The sequence below is a fragment of the Teleopsis dalmanni genome, chromosome X (assembly GCF_002237135.1).
Source record: "Teleopsis dalmanni isolate 2A chromosome X, ASM223713v2, whole genome shotgun sequence".
In the NCBI taxonomy this organism is placed as follows: domain Eukaryota; kingdom Metazoa; phylum Arthropoda; class Insecta; order Diptera; family Diopsidae; genus Teleopsis; species Teleopsis dalmanni.
The window spans coordinates 89,707,117-89,725,257 of record NC_051848.1 but is presented as its reverse complement, the minus strand read 5'-3'; the positions used below and the strand labels follow the sequence as shown (position 1 = coordinate 89,725,257).

General features: G+C 30.2%; 5 protein-coding genes across 5 annotated transcripts; 3 read left to right on the top strand and 2 right to left on the bottom strand.

Moving 5' to 3' along the window:
- The first annotated feature begins 983 nt into the window (after positions 1 to 983).
- LOC119687193 (insulin-like peptide receptor) lies at positions 984 to 6,940 on the top strand. Its single transcript, XM_038101445.1, has 8 exons — positions 984 to 2,023; positions 2,101 to 2,181; positions 2,243 to 2,409; positions 4,177 to 4,299; positions 4,357 to 4,447; positions 4,508 to 4,755; positions 4,976 to 5,276; positions 5,339 to 6,940. The coding sequence occupies exons 1-8, from the start codon at positions 1,505 to 1,507 to the stop codon at positions 6,794 to 6,796; spliced, it is 2,988 nt and encodes a 995-aa protein (XP_037957373.1). The 5' UTR covers positions 984 to 1,504; the 3' UTR covers positions 6,797 to 6,940.
- Positions 6,941 to 9,423: 2,483 nt separating this feature from the next.
- LOC119687194 (acetyl-CoA acetyltransferase, mitochondrial) lies at positions 9,424 to 11,287 on the top strand. Its single transcript, XM_038101446.1, has 3 exons — positions 9,424 to 9,534; positions 9,584 to 10,602; positions 10,654 to 11,287. Exons 1-3 carry the CDS (start codon positions 9,523 to 9,525, stop codon positions 10,925 to 10,927), a joined length of 1,305 nt encoding a protein of 434 aa, XP_037957374.1. The 5' UTR covers positions 9,424 to 9,522; the 3' UTR covers positions 10,928 to 11,287.
- Positions 11,288 to 12,826: 1,539 nt separating this feature from the next.
- Positions 12,827 to 14,565, bottom strand: LOC119687192 (general transcription factor IIH subunit 3). The gene is made up of 6 exons (XM_038101444.1): positions 14,434 to 14,565; positions 14,174 to 14,357; positions 13,908 to 14,106; positions 13,469 to 13,850; positions 13,375 to 13,411; positions 12,827 to 12,987 (listed from the first exon to the last, which is right to left on the bottom strand). Exons 1-6 carry the CDS (start codon positions 14,447 to 14,449, stop codon positions 12,930 to 12,932), a joined length of 876 nt encoding a protein of 291 aa, XP_037957372.1. The 5' UTR covers positions 14,450 to 14,565; the 3' UTR covers positions 12,827 to 12,929.
- A 1,240-nt stretch (positions 14,566 to 15,805) lies between these two features.
- On the top strand, positions 15,806 to 16,581 carry LOC119690086 (prefoldin subunit 1). Its single transcript, XM_038105078.1, has 3 exons — positions 15,806 to 15,971; positions 16,027 to 16,169; positions 16,227 to 16,581. Exons 1-3 carry the CDS (start codon positions 15,942 to 15,944, stop codon positions 16,429 to 16,431), a joined length of 378 nt encoding a protein of 125 aa, XP_037961006.1. The 5' UTR covers positions 15,806 to 15,941; the 3' UTR covers positions 16,432 to 16,581.
- On the bottom strand, positions 16,366 to 17,670 carry LOC119690085 (protein-lysine N-methyltransferase CG9154). Its single transcript, XM_038105077.1, has 4 exons — positions 17,655 to 17,670; positions 17,185 to 17,379; positions 16,966 to 17,119; positions 16,366 to 16,914 (listed from the first exon to the last, which is right to left on the bottom strand). Exons 2-4 carry the CDS (start codon positions 17,329 to 17,331, stop codon positions 16,556 to 16,558), a joined length of 660 nt encoding a protein of 219 aa, XP_037961005.1. The 5' UTR covers positions 17,332 to 17,379; positions 17,655 to 17,670; the 3' UTR covers positions 16,366 to 16,555.
- Positions 17,671 to 18,141: the final 471 nt, after the last annotated feature.

The following is an 18,141-nucleotide window of genomic DNA, read 5'->3' as shown; positions in this document are numbered from 1 at the left end:
GAAAGGAAAAGAGATTTTTATCAATTAAGAAGAAGCAAAATAGTTGGTCCAAAAAATTTATTTACTAAATTTGTTATCAATTGCGGTTAGACTAATTAATAACAGAGCTTAGTAGAGTTATTGATATACATATGTATGTATATACAATACATTGTTATTAAACAAAGGCGATTTTTTTAAATTTATTCAAGCCTTACAGATAGGAATTGGTTAAAAAATGGAAATATTAAACAATTTTGGGAAGAAGTTAGGCAATGAAGTGGAACTAATAGTGAAATTATTGTAACATAGAAAGGACATTAAAAATTTTATTTTTTTCGTTAATATTTAAAATCATGTCTTATAGAACCGGAAAGGAACTGGACAAAAGAATCGAATTTTTAAATGGTATTTAGAGATTAGTTGGAGAAAGGAATTTAATTAATAAACGAGTTAAGATGAGAAATTCGACAATGATATGGAACTAATTGAGGATATATCACAAGAAAGGAAGTGAAATGATATTATTTTGGTTAATATATGTACAGTTGTATCGAATAGACGGGAACCGATAAAATTATTGAATGAGCCATGTTTTGAGATAAGTTGGTTAATGAAATTGATCCACAAAACGAATTATGGTAAGACACCAAAACTCTGTTTTCGAACGTACTCATTTTTAAGAATCTTAATAGACCTACTAGTTTCTACCATTTAACAGTTTAATAGTTATAATTAAATTATGTACATATACATATGTGTGTATATACATATGTTAATATAAGGCTCACATCTCGAATAAACGGCAGAAGCGAATATTTCTTCATTTCTTCATTATAGAATATTTCTTCATTATATAACTTCATATATTGCAATATATATACATATGTATATATACATACATATGTATTATGTATGTTCATATGCATATAAAAATAATTCTTTTTTATTTAGTTACTGAAGTGTTACACAAAAATTGTTTATTTTACGATTATTAGTGTTACTACTTTTTATGCCTGTTTGCATGAGACAGCAAAGGGGTTTAGAGATTAAAATTTAAATTGACACAAAAATTTATTACGTTTTTCGCTTTGTTGGTGAAGATCAATAAAATATAGTTGGCAAAACGATAAACAGTGCGAATCGAGAATAACGGAAAAAGGTCCGAAAAGAAGAGCCAAAGGCAAGACTTACTTGCAGTAATAAAAAGCGGATCAGTGAAGTAGAAGAGCCATAGAAAGGAGCGGCGAAAATGCAATCATAAAAAAGTCGGGAATTGAAAAGAGATATAGCCGCTATGATGCTGTGATAATAAAAATTAAAATAAGTTTTTTATGTTGTGTTTTAACTGTTTTCTGTATAATTGAATATTGGGGAAATTCTGCATTTTAAGAAATTAAGTTACTTATATCTTAAATCGATTAATATAAAAAGTACCTGTGTGTGTACTGTGCGTGTACTGTGCGTGTAAAGTCTCGTTTTTTAATATTTTTTAAATTCCTCAAGCAGTGCATTGCGCGCAAGTATGCTGCTGATTATTGTGGTAGCGCACTTATTGTTCGTTGTCATTGGCGATATTTTTGCGCCAATTTTGAATTATTTTGTTTACAACAGGAAGTTCCTGTTGGTGGCAGGTGTATTGGCATTACTGCGCATGAGTGCAGTCGGTAATGTGGAGCTGAGAGATGGTGATCAGGGTGGCATAACCTTGGGCAATACGTCCTTGATAATGCCACACGAATGCACGAGCATTGACGTACGAAACGACTGTGATAGTTTATTGCAACTGGAGGGTTGCGTAGTCATTAAGGGCTTCCTTATTATTGCCTTACTACCTAAAATGAATGGTTCTTCCTATGAGACTTGCAACTACACTCAATATCGTTTCACACAATTGCGTGAAATTTCGGATTTCTTAATATTTTTTGATGTGAAGGGGTTGACTTCGATCCGAGATATGTTTCCTAATCTGACTGTGATACGTGGGCGACGGCTGTTTCTAAATTACGCTTTGGGTATTTCAAAAATGCCAGATTTAGAGATGGTATACTTGATTTTCGTTTGCATATGAATAATAAATCAAGCTTAATTTATAATTTTTCTTATGTATTGAATTTGAAGATTGAATTCAAGTCTTTAGTTGCCATTCAACGCGGAAATGTATTTATTGGATCCAGTCCAAAACTTTGCCAATTAGAAAGGGTATGTTATTTATATGAGAATATATAAATTGTATTCATAAATTTATTTCTTATTTAAATAGATAAACTGGGATCGCTTAACAGTGTCGCCAGGAGAAAATCATATATTTCCAATAAGACAAGAAAAGTGTCCAAGAAAATCTGAATGTGCAGGCTGTGACTCCCAATATTGTTGGTCCGATTTCGTATGCCAAAAATTCGAAAATGACAATGTTATTTATTTACGGCAGTAAGTACTTTCATAAACGGTTCTAAATTAAAAATAAAATTTAGAATTTAAAACTATTTCTTTTCATATTATCAAATTCATAAAAATTTACATATTTCATATTATCAAATTCATAACACTTATTTACAGTGATTTAGAAAAAAAACTTAGATATGTAATATATATTTTAAATAAATCAGATAATAAATTAAAGTTTTGATATTTTTTAAAAACAATCGTTCAACGTCATCAAAACATTTATGCTATTTACATATATAAATAAGTGGGATTCACGATCTTAAATAGCGATTGCAGTAATCATGTAAAATAATTATTGTTACTGTTGTTGTAGCTCTTCCTCTCCCGTCACACAAATTATCCACATCCTAACCATTGTATTCGTCTTATGATCCCTTTCATGTTAACTGCTTTATTTATAGATCCTTACGGGCTGCAACAACAGTAGCAATAGTAGCAAGAGATCGTGAATAACAAATTATTACAAATCAGTGATTCTAGAATTTTTATTTTTTTAACAAAAATAATAATGCAAATAATAAATGTAAACAAAAAAAAATTTTTATTCAAATTAATTTTTTTAAAATCTAATGGAAATAAATATTTCCATTTCCATTTTAAAAGTTTATTTTCGGTGATTTTATTTTCGGCAAGTGGTTACAAAATATAGTCAAGCAATTTCAGACACCTGCTGTCTTTACCTATCTGTACTCTAACAAAGTAAAAAATTGAACAAAATTCCACTCTATTAACTTAAATACTGAAATAGATAAACAGAGCGATGTACATTACTAAACCAATTAACCTTGTGTTGTTCTTTAAAAATATATTGTCTGGAAGGTGTTCCAATATCTGGATATAGATTGTAATACAAGAAATCTAATAATTGGCTCAACTATATTTAATTCTTATTATTCCTAAAGTTTCGACGAAAGTGTGCAAACATCTGCACTACCAATTTTAGTCGAATAAATCCAATATCCAATGTTCCAATATCTAGACATCACTTGCAATCCAGAAAATCTAATGATAGGTTATGTAAAGTAAAATCTCGCTTAAATGGTTCCAAGATATAAACATTAATTTTCAAGGATAGATATTTTGTATGTTCCAAATCTAAAAACGATCCAATCAACATCTAATTATCAAAAACTCTGACGTACTTTTGCGAATAATAATTATCTAGAGATAATCCATGAGTAGCAAAAAATGTGTCTAAAATTTGTTTTCGGACAACAGATAATAAATAAGTCATGTGATACGTGTACAGAAAACCAAAAAACGAACTTTAAGAAACTTTACGTTGAATAAATTACGATTTAAGTATTTAGATAATATCATCTATAAACTTAACAAAGCCGTGTTTTATAGGTACTATTTGGAACACATCTAACAATTTTAAAGAAAAGTCTCTCCCACACAAGTAGTGTAAGAAATAAATTGTAATTTTAGCAGGATTATGATATCAAGAATAAAGCGGTAGATTTACTTATATCTGTGCGCTGGACGTATGACGATCCAAAAATAATCGAAAATCATTATCATTATCTGGACATTCCAGAGCATCAGTTGAAAACCTTGCCCGAATTGTCTAAGTGCTAAACACTGTAAGCCTAGAAACTTACGTCTATATAGGCATATTTACGAACTCATTTGAATCACTGCAAATTTATATGTATATTTATTAGCTACATTAAATTTCATTAAATAATAATAATAAATAAGTAATTCAATACTTTTAATTTTTTATATCATTATACTTTCATTTAGTGGCACTCGTCATTGCCACGAGCAGTGTTTGGGTGGTTGCTCTAGTACCACAAACGAAGGGTGCGCTGTTTGTAAGGGATTTCTTGATCATAACTCCTGTGTATCACAATGCCCGTCAGATTTGTAAGTGTTGAAAAAAATTACAAATCAAATAAATAAAAATAAATTTGTTTATATTAGAATCGCTCTAGAGCACTACCAAAGATGTTATACCAAAGCTGAATGTACAAAATTTTCTATGGCAAAATGTCCCGACGGCTTCTATTATAATGTAAGTAAAGCAGTGATGTGACTGAAAGATATACTCATATCATGTATATCACTTTTACAGAAAACACATATTAATTGTGAACCTTGTGGAGCTGAAACTGAAACTGAGTTCTGTATTAAAAATTGTACGCTGGGCGGTGATAGTGAGGTATTTGAAATATTTCATTTATCTGATGTTGACACTCTTAAGGGTTGCGAAACAGTGTCTGGAAGTATTATAATTAATCTGAAAAACAGTGTTAATGAACTTGACCTAGAAAGTGGTTTTGCGGGAATAACTGAAATAGGTGGATTTTTAAAAGTACATAGGTACATAGGTGCTTAAATAACGTCTAACAAACGATTAAGTAACTGGCTTTATAGCTGGCTACACTAGTCGGTGTTCATTGTTACTAAAGTGCATTCGCTCAGCTACATTTTTGACATTTTTAACTACTGTAGCCAGCAACTGTTGCTTAAACGTGCGTTGAAATATATAATATTGTACTTTATACCTATTATAATCGTTGAAATGTCTTGTTTTATGTAGATCTTTTCATCTAACTTCCTTAAAATTTTTAAAAAATTTGAAAAAAATTAAGGGAAAAATCTTGGATACCGGTGACTATGCACTCGTTATTTATGACAACAAAAATTTAAAAGAACTTTGGAATTCGACAAATCTAAGTCTGGAAAATGGTAGCATCTATATTCAATCCAATAATAAACTATGTAATCAAGTCATCCAAACATTCACTGAGAAAATAACACATGATCATCATTTGGATTCAATACAAAATAGTGACCAAAAGGTTTTATGCGGATTTAAAAAATTGATGCTATATGTAAATGTAAGATTTTAGAGTATCCAATTTGTGCTCTCATAAAAACTACACACATTTTTTAATTGCAGGTAACTTCACATCAATCAATAGAGTTTGAATGGCTCATAACCCAAACTTCTAATGAAACTGAAATATTATACAAATATGTACCACATGGAGAACGCTTTGATGAAGAAAGTGAGTTCGATAGCAACATCTGCGACAGAATAAATTGGCAAAAATATCGTCTACTGAACAACGAATTAGACAACAATGGGACACATTATCGTTATGTTGTTACGAACTTAAAACAAAACACTAATTATGCCTGCTTAATAAAAACCTTCGGAGGAACACAAAACACTGAAGCACGAAGTGATTTGAAATTCATTACAACTAATATTTTCATACCAACTACTCCAAAAATTATTACGCAAAATAAAACTGACACTTCTCTAACAATAAAACTCATTCCACAAAATAGTTCACTTGAGGTTGTCCGCTTTTATGAATTAGAACTATACGAATTTCTAGATGATACAACTATGTTAGATAAACGTAACTTCTGTAACCAACCAACTTATCTTTATAAAGATATGCCGATTGAGGCATATACTTTAGCCAGCGTTCATACAGAAGACTTTGACGATTGCTGTCTGCGGTCCCAAGAAAAAATAGAAGACCAACATTTTATTTCGAGTATACACAAAATGTATGACTATGAATATTGTGAATATGATTGTTTGCCAGAATCTTCGAACTATTCATCAGATATACCGTTACGAAAACAAAATTTGACACATGACAATCAAACGTATACCTTTAATAACTTGGAACGATTTCGATTGTATAGTCTGCAGGTGAAGGCCTGCAACGAAATTGGCTGCAGTACATTTGGCATACATGCAGATCGCACAAATTATTCAGTAACAGGTGATATGTTAGAGGACCTTAAGGCTTGTCGTATTCTCGGCACCACAACATACGTTGTAAATTTTGAAGAACCGAAGAATCCAAACGGAAGAGTAGTTGCCTACATCATACACTATCGTATTTATAAATCCGGCTTAAAGAACTATTTAAGTCACATAAACTGTATATCACGTTTACAGCATGTGCAATCCAATTATCAAAATGTGGCGTATTTGAATGAAACATTTACCGAGGTTGCTGTGCGTGTACTTTCGCTTGGAACTGATGTTTTAACAAGTTGGTACAATATAACGGACTGCTCTCAAGATATGAGTGATCACTTTATGAAACTTGCCGGAATTCATGTTACCGAAACACACCAATCGCACGGTATTAACATTTTTTTACTCTTCTTTTTTATTGGCGCTAGCGGTACAGTAATATGGATCTGTTATAAACGTCGAATTTGGCAAAAATTCCCCAATATTCGACGTTATTTCCTAACACAAAGGAATATGCGTATATTTCCACTTAGTTCTGATGATCCTGTTGAAGACCGTCAAATACTAGTTGATGGCTTTGAAACTGTGAGATTTCGAAACAACCCTGACGATGATCAAAAATATATAGAATAGTTTTGTTATAATTTTTTTATCGACTTTTATTAACGATTCCCTAACATGGATGATTAAATACTTTTTATATTGTAAATGTCACAAAAAATCTTATAATGTCCACAAAAATATTGTAAAGTGCAGAGGTAACTTCTGTAGTATATTTATAAGTAATAATTATAAATAAAAATAGTAACGATAAATACAAATGTAAAACAAATAAATTAAAATGCTACAGTTATAATTTAAAGAAATCTTTCTAATTCTTGACTATTTGAAATAAACTTGGCATATACCTTCAGACGTACATATGTAGTGTAGGTCAGAATTTAATCATGTCGAAGAGACATGTAGGTAATAGAAGTTGAAAAACTATGGTACTATCAAAAGCTATTTTCTTTAATGAAGGTGTCTTACGCAGAGCTGTTGCTCAAACAAAAATAATTGTACAACGAATTATAGAGATGAATTGATCACAAACATGGATCAAACAGAAAGGAAAAGAGATTTTTATCAATTAAGAAGAAGCAAAATAGTTGGTCCAAAAAATTTATTTACTAAATTTGTTATCAATTGCGGTTAGACTAATTAATAACAGAGCTTAGTAGAGTTATTGATATACATATGTATGTATATACAATACATTGTTATTAAACAAAGGCGATTTTTTTCAATTTATTCAAGCCTTACAGATAGAAATTGGTTAAAAAATGGAAATATTAAACAATTTTGGGAAGAAATTAGGCAATGAAGTGGAACTAATAGTAAAATTATTGTAACATAAAAAGAGCATTAAAAATTGTATTTTTTTCGTTAATATTTAAAATCATGTCTTATAGAACCGGAAACGAACTGGACAAAAAAATAGAATTTTTAAATAGTATTTAGAGATTAGTTGGAGAAAGGAATTTAGGTCGTGTGCGAGTTAGGCTGGTCGTGTGCGAGTTAGGCTAAGTTGATGCTAAACCAAATGGGAAATTTTTTGGGATTTTTTGCACTGCACACATTTAGCCATTTATCAACACGTACCGACACATCACTACATTATCGGCACAACTTAGAATTTCCCTCATTTAGAACGCAACTTAGCCTAACTCGCACACGACCTAAGTTGCGTTCTAAATGAGGGAAATTCTAAGTTGTGCCGATAATGTCGTGATGTGTCGATACGTGTTGATACGTGTTGATAAATGGCTAAATGTGTGCAGTGCAAAAAATCCCACGAAAAATCCCATTTGGTTTAGTATCAACTTAGCCTAACTCGCACACGTCCTTAATTAATAAACGAGTTAAGTTGAGAAATTCGACAATGGTGTGGAACTAATTGTGGAAATATTACAAAAAAGGAAGTGAAGTGATATTATTTTGGTTAATATATGTACAGTTGTATCGAATAGACGGGAACCGATAAAATTATTGAATGAGCCATGTTTTGAGATAAGTTGGTTTATGAAATTGATCCGTCTTTCTCTATCTGACAGAAATGAGTGGCGACCAGTGCGAGGTTTAGAAACGTAAGTACTCATCTTCTGGAAGTTATTTATAATTCTCTGCACTGATGAATATTGTGGACCAATATCTTCAGCAATTTTAATATTCTGTGGATATCCGTAGACTTTTTCTGCTATGTGCATATAAATTAATATGTAAACATTTAAATCAATCAATTTAAATTAATTTAGTTTGCTTAATCATGTAATATATATTCAGTAAATTCTTAATTTTTATTGCTCTTAATTAATATTGCGCTTTGTCTATTTTTTGGTTTAATATAAAATAAAACTTAAGTTGACAAATATGTGGAATAAATCCATATAATACAGTTTTATGAGTATTCGTTTTATGAGAGTATTCAAAAACATTTAAAATTTTTACATCCCTTGTATTTTTCCATTTCTACATTTAAAATTATTTTTTGTTTACAAAATTTATTCGTTATAATATATTATGACCGTGTGCGAGTTCGAGTAAATTGAGGGAAATAATAAATTATGTCGATATGGTAACAAACGTTGGTATTTAGCAGAATTTCGAGTAGGGTAAATTAGATCAAAATTAGATAATTTAGGTGTTACCATTGTGAACATTTTATAAGATGTTTAATAAATAAATAAAAAAATTTGAAAACTTTTTACCAAAAATAATAAATAAGTGCAATAAATAAATAAATAAATATTTACATAAGTGCAGTGCAAAAGATCCCTAGGAAATTTTAATTTACTTTACCTCAATTTACTCAAATTCACAAACGGCCTGTCAGAGCAAAATATACTAGTACTTTATATGTTAAGTACATACTTTTTTTAATGTACTTGTGAATTACATTTTAACACTTACATTTTTAACACTAACATTTTAACACGAAATTTTATATTGCTCTTATAAAATCAAAACCAAAAAACAAAACGCTCATCATGGTAAATTTTTCGAAATATTCCATTCTCAAAAGTACCTGAAATAACGAAAAAAGGTTGAAAAGGTGAAAAATTCTAGTGATTTCAGCTGGTTTAGTGCACTTTTCACTAACACTTTTAAGAGCTTCGCGGCAAATTGTTGTTCGAAAAAACAAATTTTAGTTCACAATGGAGTTGTCGTTCTTGTAAGGTGATTTTAGTTGTTTAAAATTATTGTGAATGGCTTTGTAACGACATGCTAATATCATAGAAAAACACGCAACGGCACAAATTGTTTGTGATTGGAAAATATCTAAATAAAATTGGAAATTATATAGTCGGACGTGTGTCATAATGATGTTGACGGTATATGGAATATTAGCATTGACGTATTTAGAATATAATGAATGTTAAGTTTTTATATTGTAGCTTGCGATTAGTGCGGAATGTAAGCAGTTGCAGCAAAGGGATATTTATTGCATCTTCGGTGCGAACGCCTATCGCTCAACCAGGATTATCTCGAGCAGAATTAGGTGGACTAGTTATAGATACTGTAGTTAAACGTGCAGCAGTTCCTCATAAACAAATTCATGAACTCTATATAGATAATGCCTGTTTGTTTGATGAGAAAATAGTTGCTGAAGCAGCAGAGTTTGGAAATCTTTCGAAAAGTACCCATTGCCAATTAAATAATACAGCACTAACGTCTGCTATGGAAGCATTATCTGTCGATAATGAAAATTGTTCCGCAAATAAACACGATGTGATAATTGCTGGAAGTATTGTATCGGTAAATAATACAAATTTTGCATCAATTAAATTATGTCAAGGCCAAGAATTAAATATAGGAATATCTAAACAAATAATAGATGACTATGTTAACAGGTCGAAGAGTTTATACTTAAGAGGAAAATCGAACGGTGCTTTTGATGGTGAAATGGTTCCAATACGAATGCAACACCTAAGAGAGCAGAAACTAATTATACACGACGATATCGAGCACGACTTCACCGATTTAAACTATAAAGGAGCTGCTGCCGTAGTTTTGACGAATTTTGAAGGCAGCAAACGATTGGAATTGAAACCATTAGCTCTTCTTCTTGGGTACACATATGTTGAAGCTTCTAAAAAGGATATACTTTTTGCACCGCTATTAGCGGCCTTACAAACTTTAGAAGAAGCTGGAATTAACAGAAATGAAGTTGATATGTGGGAAGTTGATACATATGACCCTCTTATACCCCTAGCCTTAATAAAAAAACTAGGTGTTGATTCCGATAAAGTTAATATACACGGTGCCATTATAGGTAGTCCTTTAATGTCTATCATACACTTAGTAACACATGTGACTCACTCACTGAAGCCTGGCCAAATTGGTTGCGCTGCTGCTTTACATGGTGAATATGGTGCAATAGCAGTTTTAATACGACAATGGTAAGTAGTTTGAGTCCGCTGTCAACTATTACCTACATATATTATTTTTAGCAATTATAATATACAACAAACTGTTCCTGTATTGACTTTGTTTACGAAGGACCCTTGTCCACTTTGTGATGTTATGATCGAAGAGTTGGAAACTGAGTTTAATGGCGAGTATATATTGGAAAAAATCTACATCACGGAAAAAGAAAACGTGCGTTTTTTACGTTTATATCGTCATGATATACCAGTATTGTTCCTAAATGGTCAACATCTTTGCTGGCATAAATTAAATAAACGATTACTGCGTAAAAAGTTGAACGAAATAATAAACATTTAATTAAATTGTGCTATTAATAATAATTTTATTAAGACAATTGTCGGGATACAAGGTACATATGTAGTAGACAGGCTTCCATTAAGTACATATAATAACTATAAAGCCTCAATAAAATTCATTTCATAATATAATCAGAGTTTCGGTCGCACATTTCAAGTTTAAAACTAGCCCGCTCTGTCATTGTCAAAGCATTGAAGGCAGATTTTAAATAGTTGAATGAATTGTAGTAGAGAACAGTGATAAAACAACTGCATCATTTTAAGACCGGTATTTTTCAATTTGTAATTTATTGCGTTTTAAGGCCTACCTAAATTGTCTGTCCGTATAATTGCTGGTTCTACATTTTTAATAAAACATACAAAAAAACCAGATTTTTTAAAGCAGTTTTTAATTTTCAATGTATATTTATTTATATAGCTTTTTTCTATATAAAAATTGCCAGCTGAGAAACTGAAAAATCAGTTTTCTAACTTTTTAATCACGGCAAGATATTATAATAACTCATACTAACAATTAATAAAACGTCCATATATAAAATAATATAATATATCTGTTATTATAACATAATAACTCCTACACTAATAATTATTATAGCATCCAGCCCTAATGAAGAGTTCAGAAAACTACGAAATATATATAACGGGTAGAAAGACACCCAACATGCAATTCGTCAACAAATCCTAATTGCACAGTGGTGTGGCGCTCACACATCTATAATCATATTTCCCAAATGTTCAATTTGGATCGTGAAGTAGTATACATTTATTATTGATTCAAAGGAATTCGTACAGCCCTTACAAAAAATTTTAAAATTTTACTTAAAATCTGAAATAACAACATGCTTGTTCTGTATCAGATTGGCATACAAAAAGTGGTGCATATTCTTAATATTATTAATCAAACAAATTCTTGAATATTTAATCTTCTGTAACTTAAAACATTTCATAAATTTGTACAAGTTCATAGTATTGCTTCCATTGAAGACTGAATTTTTCGGACAGAAGTGCTTCTTCAAAAAAAAAACCGTCTATGTTCTCTGAAAATTGAGCATTGTACATCAATACAGGCATAGATTTTCTATTTCATGACGATTACACAAAGAACAATCACGTTCAGATATGTTCAATTCTCTACCGTTCAATTTAAAAAGACCGCCTCTAGCATTCGCAACAAAGGTATTGCGTTTACTCTGTTTATATAAAATTATATTATTGTGTTATAACTCCGAAAACTGGTTTGGCCCAATATATACCTTTATTAATCAAAAGTTCGGTTAGTATTCGAGGAAGCCTTGTGGAGGGGATATTTAGAATTTACCTTACATAGGCGAAATCTATTTGCACATTGTCTAAAAACTGCAATGGTAAGCCCGTTTCTAAGTGGAGCATATAGTTTGGGGTGTTAGTAGGTAAAAATAGAATCTTTTTTATAAAAAATCTAAAGAGCTTTTCACTTGATCATAGTTTGTATCCCCAAACTTGAGCACCGTGAAGTACAATAAAACTTGCTACCGTATAGAAAATTTTTATTTTATTTTTAAAAGTCATTTTAGGATTAGACAAGTACTTTGCCCACGTGGAGTTGATAGCACTTTTATCTAATGAAAATTAAGAGGTTAAATGTTTATTGTTGAAGAGGTTATATGGTATGTAATTAATATCCAGAGATATTTATATTCATTGACGATTTCTACCTGTTTTTTCCCGAACTTGCACGTTAACGAATTACTGACTCTAGGATCTTTTCTGAAAATCATTATTTTAGATTTATCTAGATTCGCTATTAGACCTCATTATGAGCAATACCTAATCAGATCATCCATCATAATTTGCAATACAACAGGTGAGCCGGAAGCAGAACCACATGATCAGCACACAAATATTAAATATAAAAAACGAATTTTCTATTTAACATTATTGATTTATTATATCCTAAGAATCGTTATACCTTATTCAAACTATGTTGTACCTTAATAAAAATTAAATCTTATATACAAAATTGTTTAAAGTTTCCTTTTCTTTTTAGCCGTTTGTATGAGTTCAGGAGCTTTAAAGATGGTACTGAAAATATAACATTAACAAAAATTTTAGTGTTTGATTTAAGTTTTAAATATTGTTCCAATATTTCGTCATCTTCAGGAAAACTAAACAAAATATAAGTTTCCCTGAAGATGAAGTCGAAATATTGGCACAATTACTGTTTTTAAATATAAATAATAAATTATAGTGTTTTTATTTCTATTTAAATTGATCAATTAGCCCGTTAATAAATTATTGTATAATTTTTTTTTGGTCACAAATAAAAATATTAAATATTTTGTTTTAAGTTTTCAAGTAATTTGTAGGCTTAAGCACGCAAATCTGTTTTTAAATAAATAATAATAAAAATTTTGAACTATATGTATGTATTTTAACTAAATTTATATATTTCGTAAAATTTAAACTTACTGGCACGTGGTGCATATGGGACTAAACTTGCAAAAAACTATAACAAGAAAAGATAAAATTTAACAAATATAGAAATGTTTAGAATTCTATTTACCTGATAGACAGACTGAACAGACAAAAGCCACCTCAATCAGCTCGCGATGACAAAAACATGCCGCGCGTGTGTCTACTTTATTTAATTGTGGCAAAACAAGTTTCTTGCGTATTTCCGGCTCTGGAAGAAATACCCAAAGAAAATATTGTAACAATGGTTCCAAATTGGTTACGTGCAGATATTGTCCACTTGTGATTTCACAGCCCTGTCTCAGTAAGATCAAAGAATTATTAAGAGCACAAACATCCAGAGTGCAACCCATTTTTTGTGCTGTGAAGAATACATTCATAAAATTTACATATTGAGAACTGTTTTCGTTGCTTCCAGTAATGATCAATATGCGTGGACGTATTTTAGTATTTGGCTCAACTTCTAATGACAGCTACAAAAATAATCTTGGTTACTTATTTAACATAGATTGTATTAACATTATACTTACACGATTGATATAACACAATGCCAATGATATAGTTCCTGCTAATAAACTTTCTGCTATTGGAGTTACGATGGGAGCATTTTCAATTAATTCAGACAAATTCTGCCTGACAGTCAATTCAACTTCACTGAAAGCTTCAAACTGACCATCATAATTTTGAGTATCAGGAACTTTTTTCCCCTCAGTAGGATATAGATAAAAACTAAATCAAATTTAAACGAAAAAGTAAAATACTCTTAAGAATTTAATGCGACTTTTAATATGCACACCTTCCATTATGATGGCACGATATCACTGCGATCATATTTTCAGCTCTTTGCAACAGATGAGCATTGGCAAGCGGTATGACAGAATCAACTACAAGCGACAGGCTTTCTGAATTTTGCTGTAGATATTTTTGTATTGGATTTGTGTCCACAATAATTACCAATAAATCAGCAATTTGAACAGGATCTGTTCATTATACAAATGCAGATGATGGTTAAATAGTTTAATTTAAAACAAAGCTTTAATCCACAAATATTAATACCTGTTGCGTTGTTCATTTTAATTCTTTATTCTTTAATTATAAAACAAAAGTATGTCAAATTGCTGGTCCCCTACAAATAATTAATAACAATTAAGATTTCATTTTTACAAAATGCTGTCACGTAAATAACGCTATGTGAGGTATGTTCAAACAAATACATTTGTTGTTGTAGGTTTTTGACAAGTAACTTAGAATTTAGCAAAGATCCTTTACAAGAACGGCAATACCATTGTGAACTAAAATTTGTTTTTTCGAACAATGACAATTTACCGCAAAGAAGATAAAGAAAAGAAACTTAGAGGAAATTTTGACTAATTGTGCCTGTTTGTGTAACATCGCAAAAAAATCACCATACCAGAATTGTTAAATATGAAAATCGGTGTGGCAAAATGTTTATTACATTTGTGGTTGCATAATTAGCATGTAGTCATTAGAAGAAATAGTATAAATAATTGTTATTGGAAAATGTGCTGTATACATTAATTTTATTTTAATGAGTAAATATAGGCAGGATTTTTTTTTTATCAATTTTATTTCTATTTATACATTAGTTTTAAATTTGCTATATAAAACAAATATAAATAAAGAATAGGTAAACTAAAATCAGTACTGCTATAATGATTATTGATATATGTAAGTATATTTAATTAGTCATGAAAGTGTTTTGACAAAATGAAAAAATTGTGTAGTATTTGTTAAAAGAAATGTGCTTTTTTATCATGTTGTACATATACATACTATACTTATATATATGCTGCTTAAAAAATACATGTATAGGAAAAGTTAGTGCTTAGTAAATTTTTATTAAATAATAATTCATATATTTTTGTGAAGTAATTACTTTTTCTAATGCTTATTTTTCTTTCACTAATGTGGTATTAGTGCACTTAATTGCAACTGTGAACATGGTATTCAAACACTTTTAGGTCGTGTGCGAGTTAGGCTAAGTTGCATTCTAAATGAGGGAAATTCTAAGTTGTGTCGATAATGTATTGATGTGTCGATACGTGTTGATAAATGGCAAAATGTGTGCAGTGCAAAAAATCCCAAAAAATCTCCCATTTGGTTTAGCATCAACTTAGCCTAACTCGCACACGTCCTTAAATTCGTGTGGACTTGATATATTAGAACAAATTTAGTACAAATATTATTCGAACATTAAAATAAGTAATTTCATTAACCGTCGGGGTGCACGAAAAATGTAACGAGACCAAAAAATTTGAAGCGATTAAAATTCTATAATAAAAATACAGGTCAGTTTTTACTGTTAGTAACAAAGTAGTAACAAAGAATAGCAAAAATATTCTTTTCTGAGTAGCTTTTTCTATTGTAAATAGTCAGTAAAAAATGTTCTGTCAAATGAAAATATTTATTCACAATAAAAATTCATGTCAGATTTTGACAATTGCATTGAGAAAAAAACATAAAAACTTGTGGGCGAAGTAACAAACGCACGCCAATTGATTCTCTTCTAAATAAGGTGTATTTAAAAGCTTACGATTTACAAAATGGCACAAATGGATATAGAATTAAAGAAGGTAAAATAAATTAAAATCAAAGCTATGTGAAATGTTAAAAACCTTTATTTTTAAGGCTTTCGCCGAAATGCAAATTAACAAAATTGAAACCACAAAAAAGATGAATATGATTGATATGAAATGTGATATGGTCAAGACCGGTAAACATAAATATCAATTAACAGAAAAGGGGACTAGCGATTTGACTAATGACACAAGGTAAAATAAATTTTTATGTCATTGATTTTGGTCATAACATAATTTTCTCTTATTAAGAGTTTACCTTTCGGTTGGTCGCATGTTTGTTTTAACAGATGTTCAAAATATGCGTAACGATTTGAAGCAGAAACAAGAAAAATGTGATAAAGCTATTATCTTGCTCAACAAAAAGAAGGAGTTCTTAGCAAAATCACTAAAGGACCAAGAGGATGGCTTACGTGAACTAGTACAGCAACGCAAGGATGCTGACTCTACTAAGTAGAATTTGAGCATTTAACACTTTGACACCATATATTTATTATCGTTCACACAAAATTGTATTAGTGCAGTCATATAAATTTAGTTTATTGATTTTGAAAAATTCTTAATAGCCAAATACATTTTTTTTATAATTCAATAAAATTATCCAGTTCAAAATTAGCATAAGTGGCAAATTCATTTCCCAAGTTTCTTTCATGTTCAGGGCGATACCGACATTTTTTTAAATTTAAATATTTGATTAACCAAGTTTCTACTGTTGCTCCTGAGCAAAATATTATCTTTGAGTTGTCTTTCCCAAGGTTGGTAATAATTTCAGAAATTTTTATAATACATTCTTCTGATAGAAACGGCGGGTCTGCTATAATTAAATCAAAACTATTCCATTCATCTTGGAGGTGCGTTAATGTGATAGCTTCGTTTATATCATAAAATATGAAATCATCTCCATACGCAGAAAATCGCTTATCATATTCAAATATTTTAACTGAAAAAAAAATAGCGTTAGATTGGAAATATAATGTCCGAAAACTAATACCATTGGGATGCGTTTCTTTTACAACACAATACAGTGAAGGACACGATAATAACGCTATTTTAAAATTGTCTTTTGTAGCGTTATCGACCAATTTTCTTACGACTGAACTCAGAATCTTTTTTGTGCTTTTACTGTACCAAAATTGACTTAGTTGCTACACAAATAAAGTGAAAACATTACTTTTTAGCTATAAGCATAAGTATCGCTAATAGTTTTTACCCAATTTTCCTCAAAGGTGGCTTCTTTACCCAATTTGTTCTCAATTTTGTGCTGCTCATCTTCCTCTCGTTTTTGTTTTTCTTGCAAAAATTCATGCAATATTTTCAAAGTATCACTAGGTAAAGATATCTCGTCACATTCATCCATTGCAGCATTTATTTACATCCGTGAATATTGACATAAGTTTATCATAACCTAAAAAAGATTTTTTGCGTCCATTCACAATATTATTATTATTACTTTGAACCGCCGACTATAAAAACTAATATTATATCTGGCATTACAGTACATTATAAATAACAGAATTACTAAAATTATCCAATTAATTAATTAATTAATATAATTATATAATTATAATTAGCAAAATAAAATAAAAGTTATTTTACAGTCAACAAATAATAATAGATGTTTTTTTAAAAAAATTATGCTTATCTTATATATAAAATTAACATTGTCAAAATGTTAGTTACCGTACTCCTCCGAAACGGCTTTACCGATTTTTACCAAATTTTATATGCGTCTGGGAATCGGCTACTATCTATTTTGCATACCGCTAAAGTGATAAGGGTGTCCCTATCCAGCAAAAATATCTTTATTGCTTTAACAAAAATTTTTTTATATTTTTGACATAAATTTTTTTATATTTTTGAAAAAGAAAAACTTGCTATGATATGAAAAGTTGTTGTCTATGAAAATACTGAATTCATAAAACTGCCCCCTAAAATCTGCATTATCGTTAATAATGCATTAATGCTCTCATTGACCGCGTATTTCTAGATGTACACATACTATACATAAATCATGGAGGCTGGCAGAAAGAGCCATTAGCAGCAAAAAAATGTAGACGTTGATGAATTAAACTTCAAGATAAAACAGATATTGCCAGGCGACTTAATATCAAACAAATCGATCGATACAGTTTGTGATACCAACGAAGTTGTAAACTATCCAGCAGAG

Coding starts and splice junctions, on each gene's coding strand:
- LOC119690086 (XM_038105078.1), top strand. CDS start 15,942: ATGGCACAAATGGATATAGAATTAAAGAAG. Junction 15,972..16,026: donor TGGATATAGAATTAAAGAAG/GTAAAATAAATT, acceptor TTTATTTTTAAG/GCTTTCGCCGAAATGCAAAT. Junction 16,170..16,226: donor GATTTGACTAATGACACAAG/GTAAAATAAATT, acceptor TCTCTTATTAAG/AGTTTACCTTTCGGTTGGTC.
- LOC119687193 (XM_038101445.1), top strand. CDS start 1,505: ATGCTGCTGATTATTGTGGTAGCGCACTTATTGTTCGTTGTCATTGGC. Junction 2,410..4,176: donor AATGTTATTTATTTACGGCA/GTAAGTACTTTC, acceptor ACTTTCATTTAG/TGGCACTCGTCATTGCCACG. Junction 4,756..4,975: donor GGATTTTTAAAAGTACATAG/GTACATAGGTGC, acceptor TGTTTTATGTAG/ATCTTTTCATCTAACTTCCT.
- LOC119690085 (XM_038105077.1), bottom strand. CDS start 17,331: ATGGATGAATGTGACGAGATATCTTTACCTAGTGATACTTTGAAAATA. Junction 17,120..17,184: donor CCACCTTTGAGGAAAATTGG/GTAAAAACTATT, acceptor TTATTTGTGTAG/CAACTAAGTCAATTTTGGTA. Junction 16,915..16,965: donor AAAAGAAACGCATCCCAATG/GTATTAGTTTTC, acceptor TTTTTTTTTCAG/TTAAAATATTTGAATATGAT.
- LOC119687192 (XM_038101444.1), bottom strand. Junction 13,851..13,907: donor CATTGTGTTATATCAATCGT/GTAAGTATAATG, acceptor TTATTTTTGTAG/CTGTCATTAGAAGTTGAGCC. Junction 13,412..13,468: donor CTGTTCAGTCTGTCTATCAG/GTAAATAGAATT, acceptor TTCTTGTTATAG/TTTTTTGCAAGTTTAGTCCC.
- LOC119687194 (XM_038101446.1), top strand. Junction 10,603..10,653: donor GCAGTTTTAATACGACAATG/GTAAGTAGTTTG, acceptor TATTATTTTTAG/CAATTATAATATACAACAAA.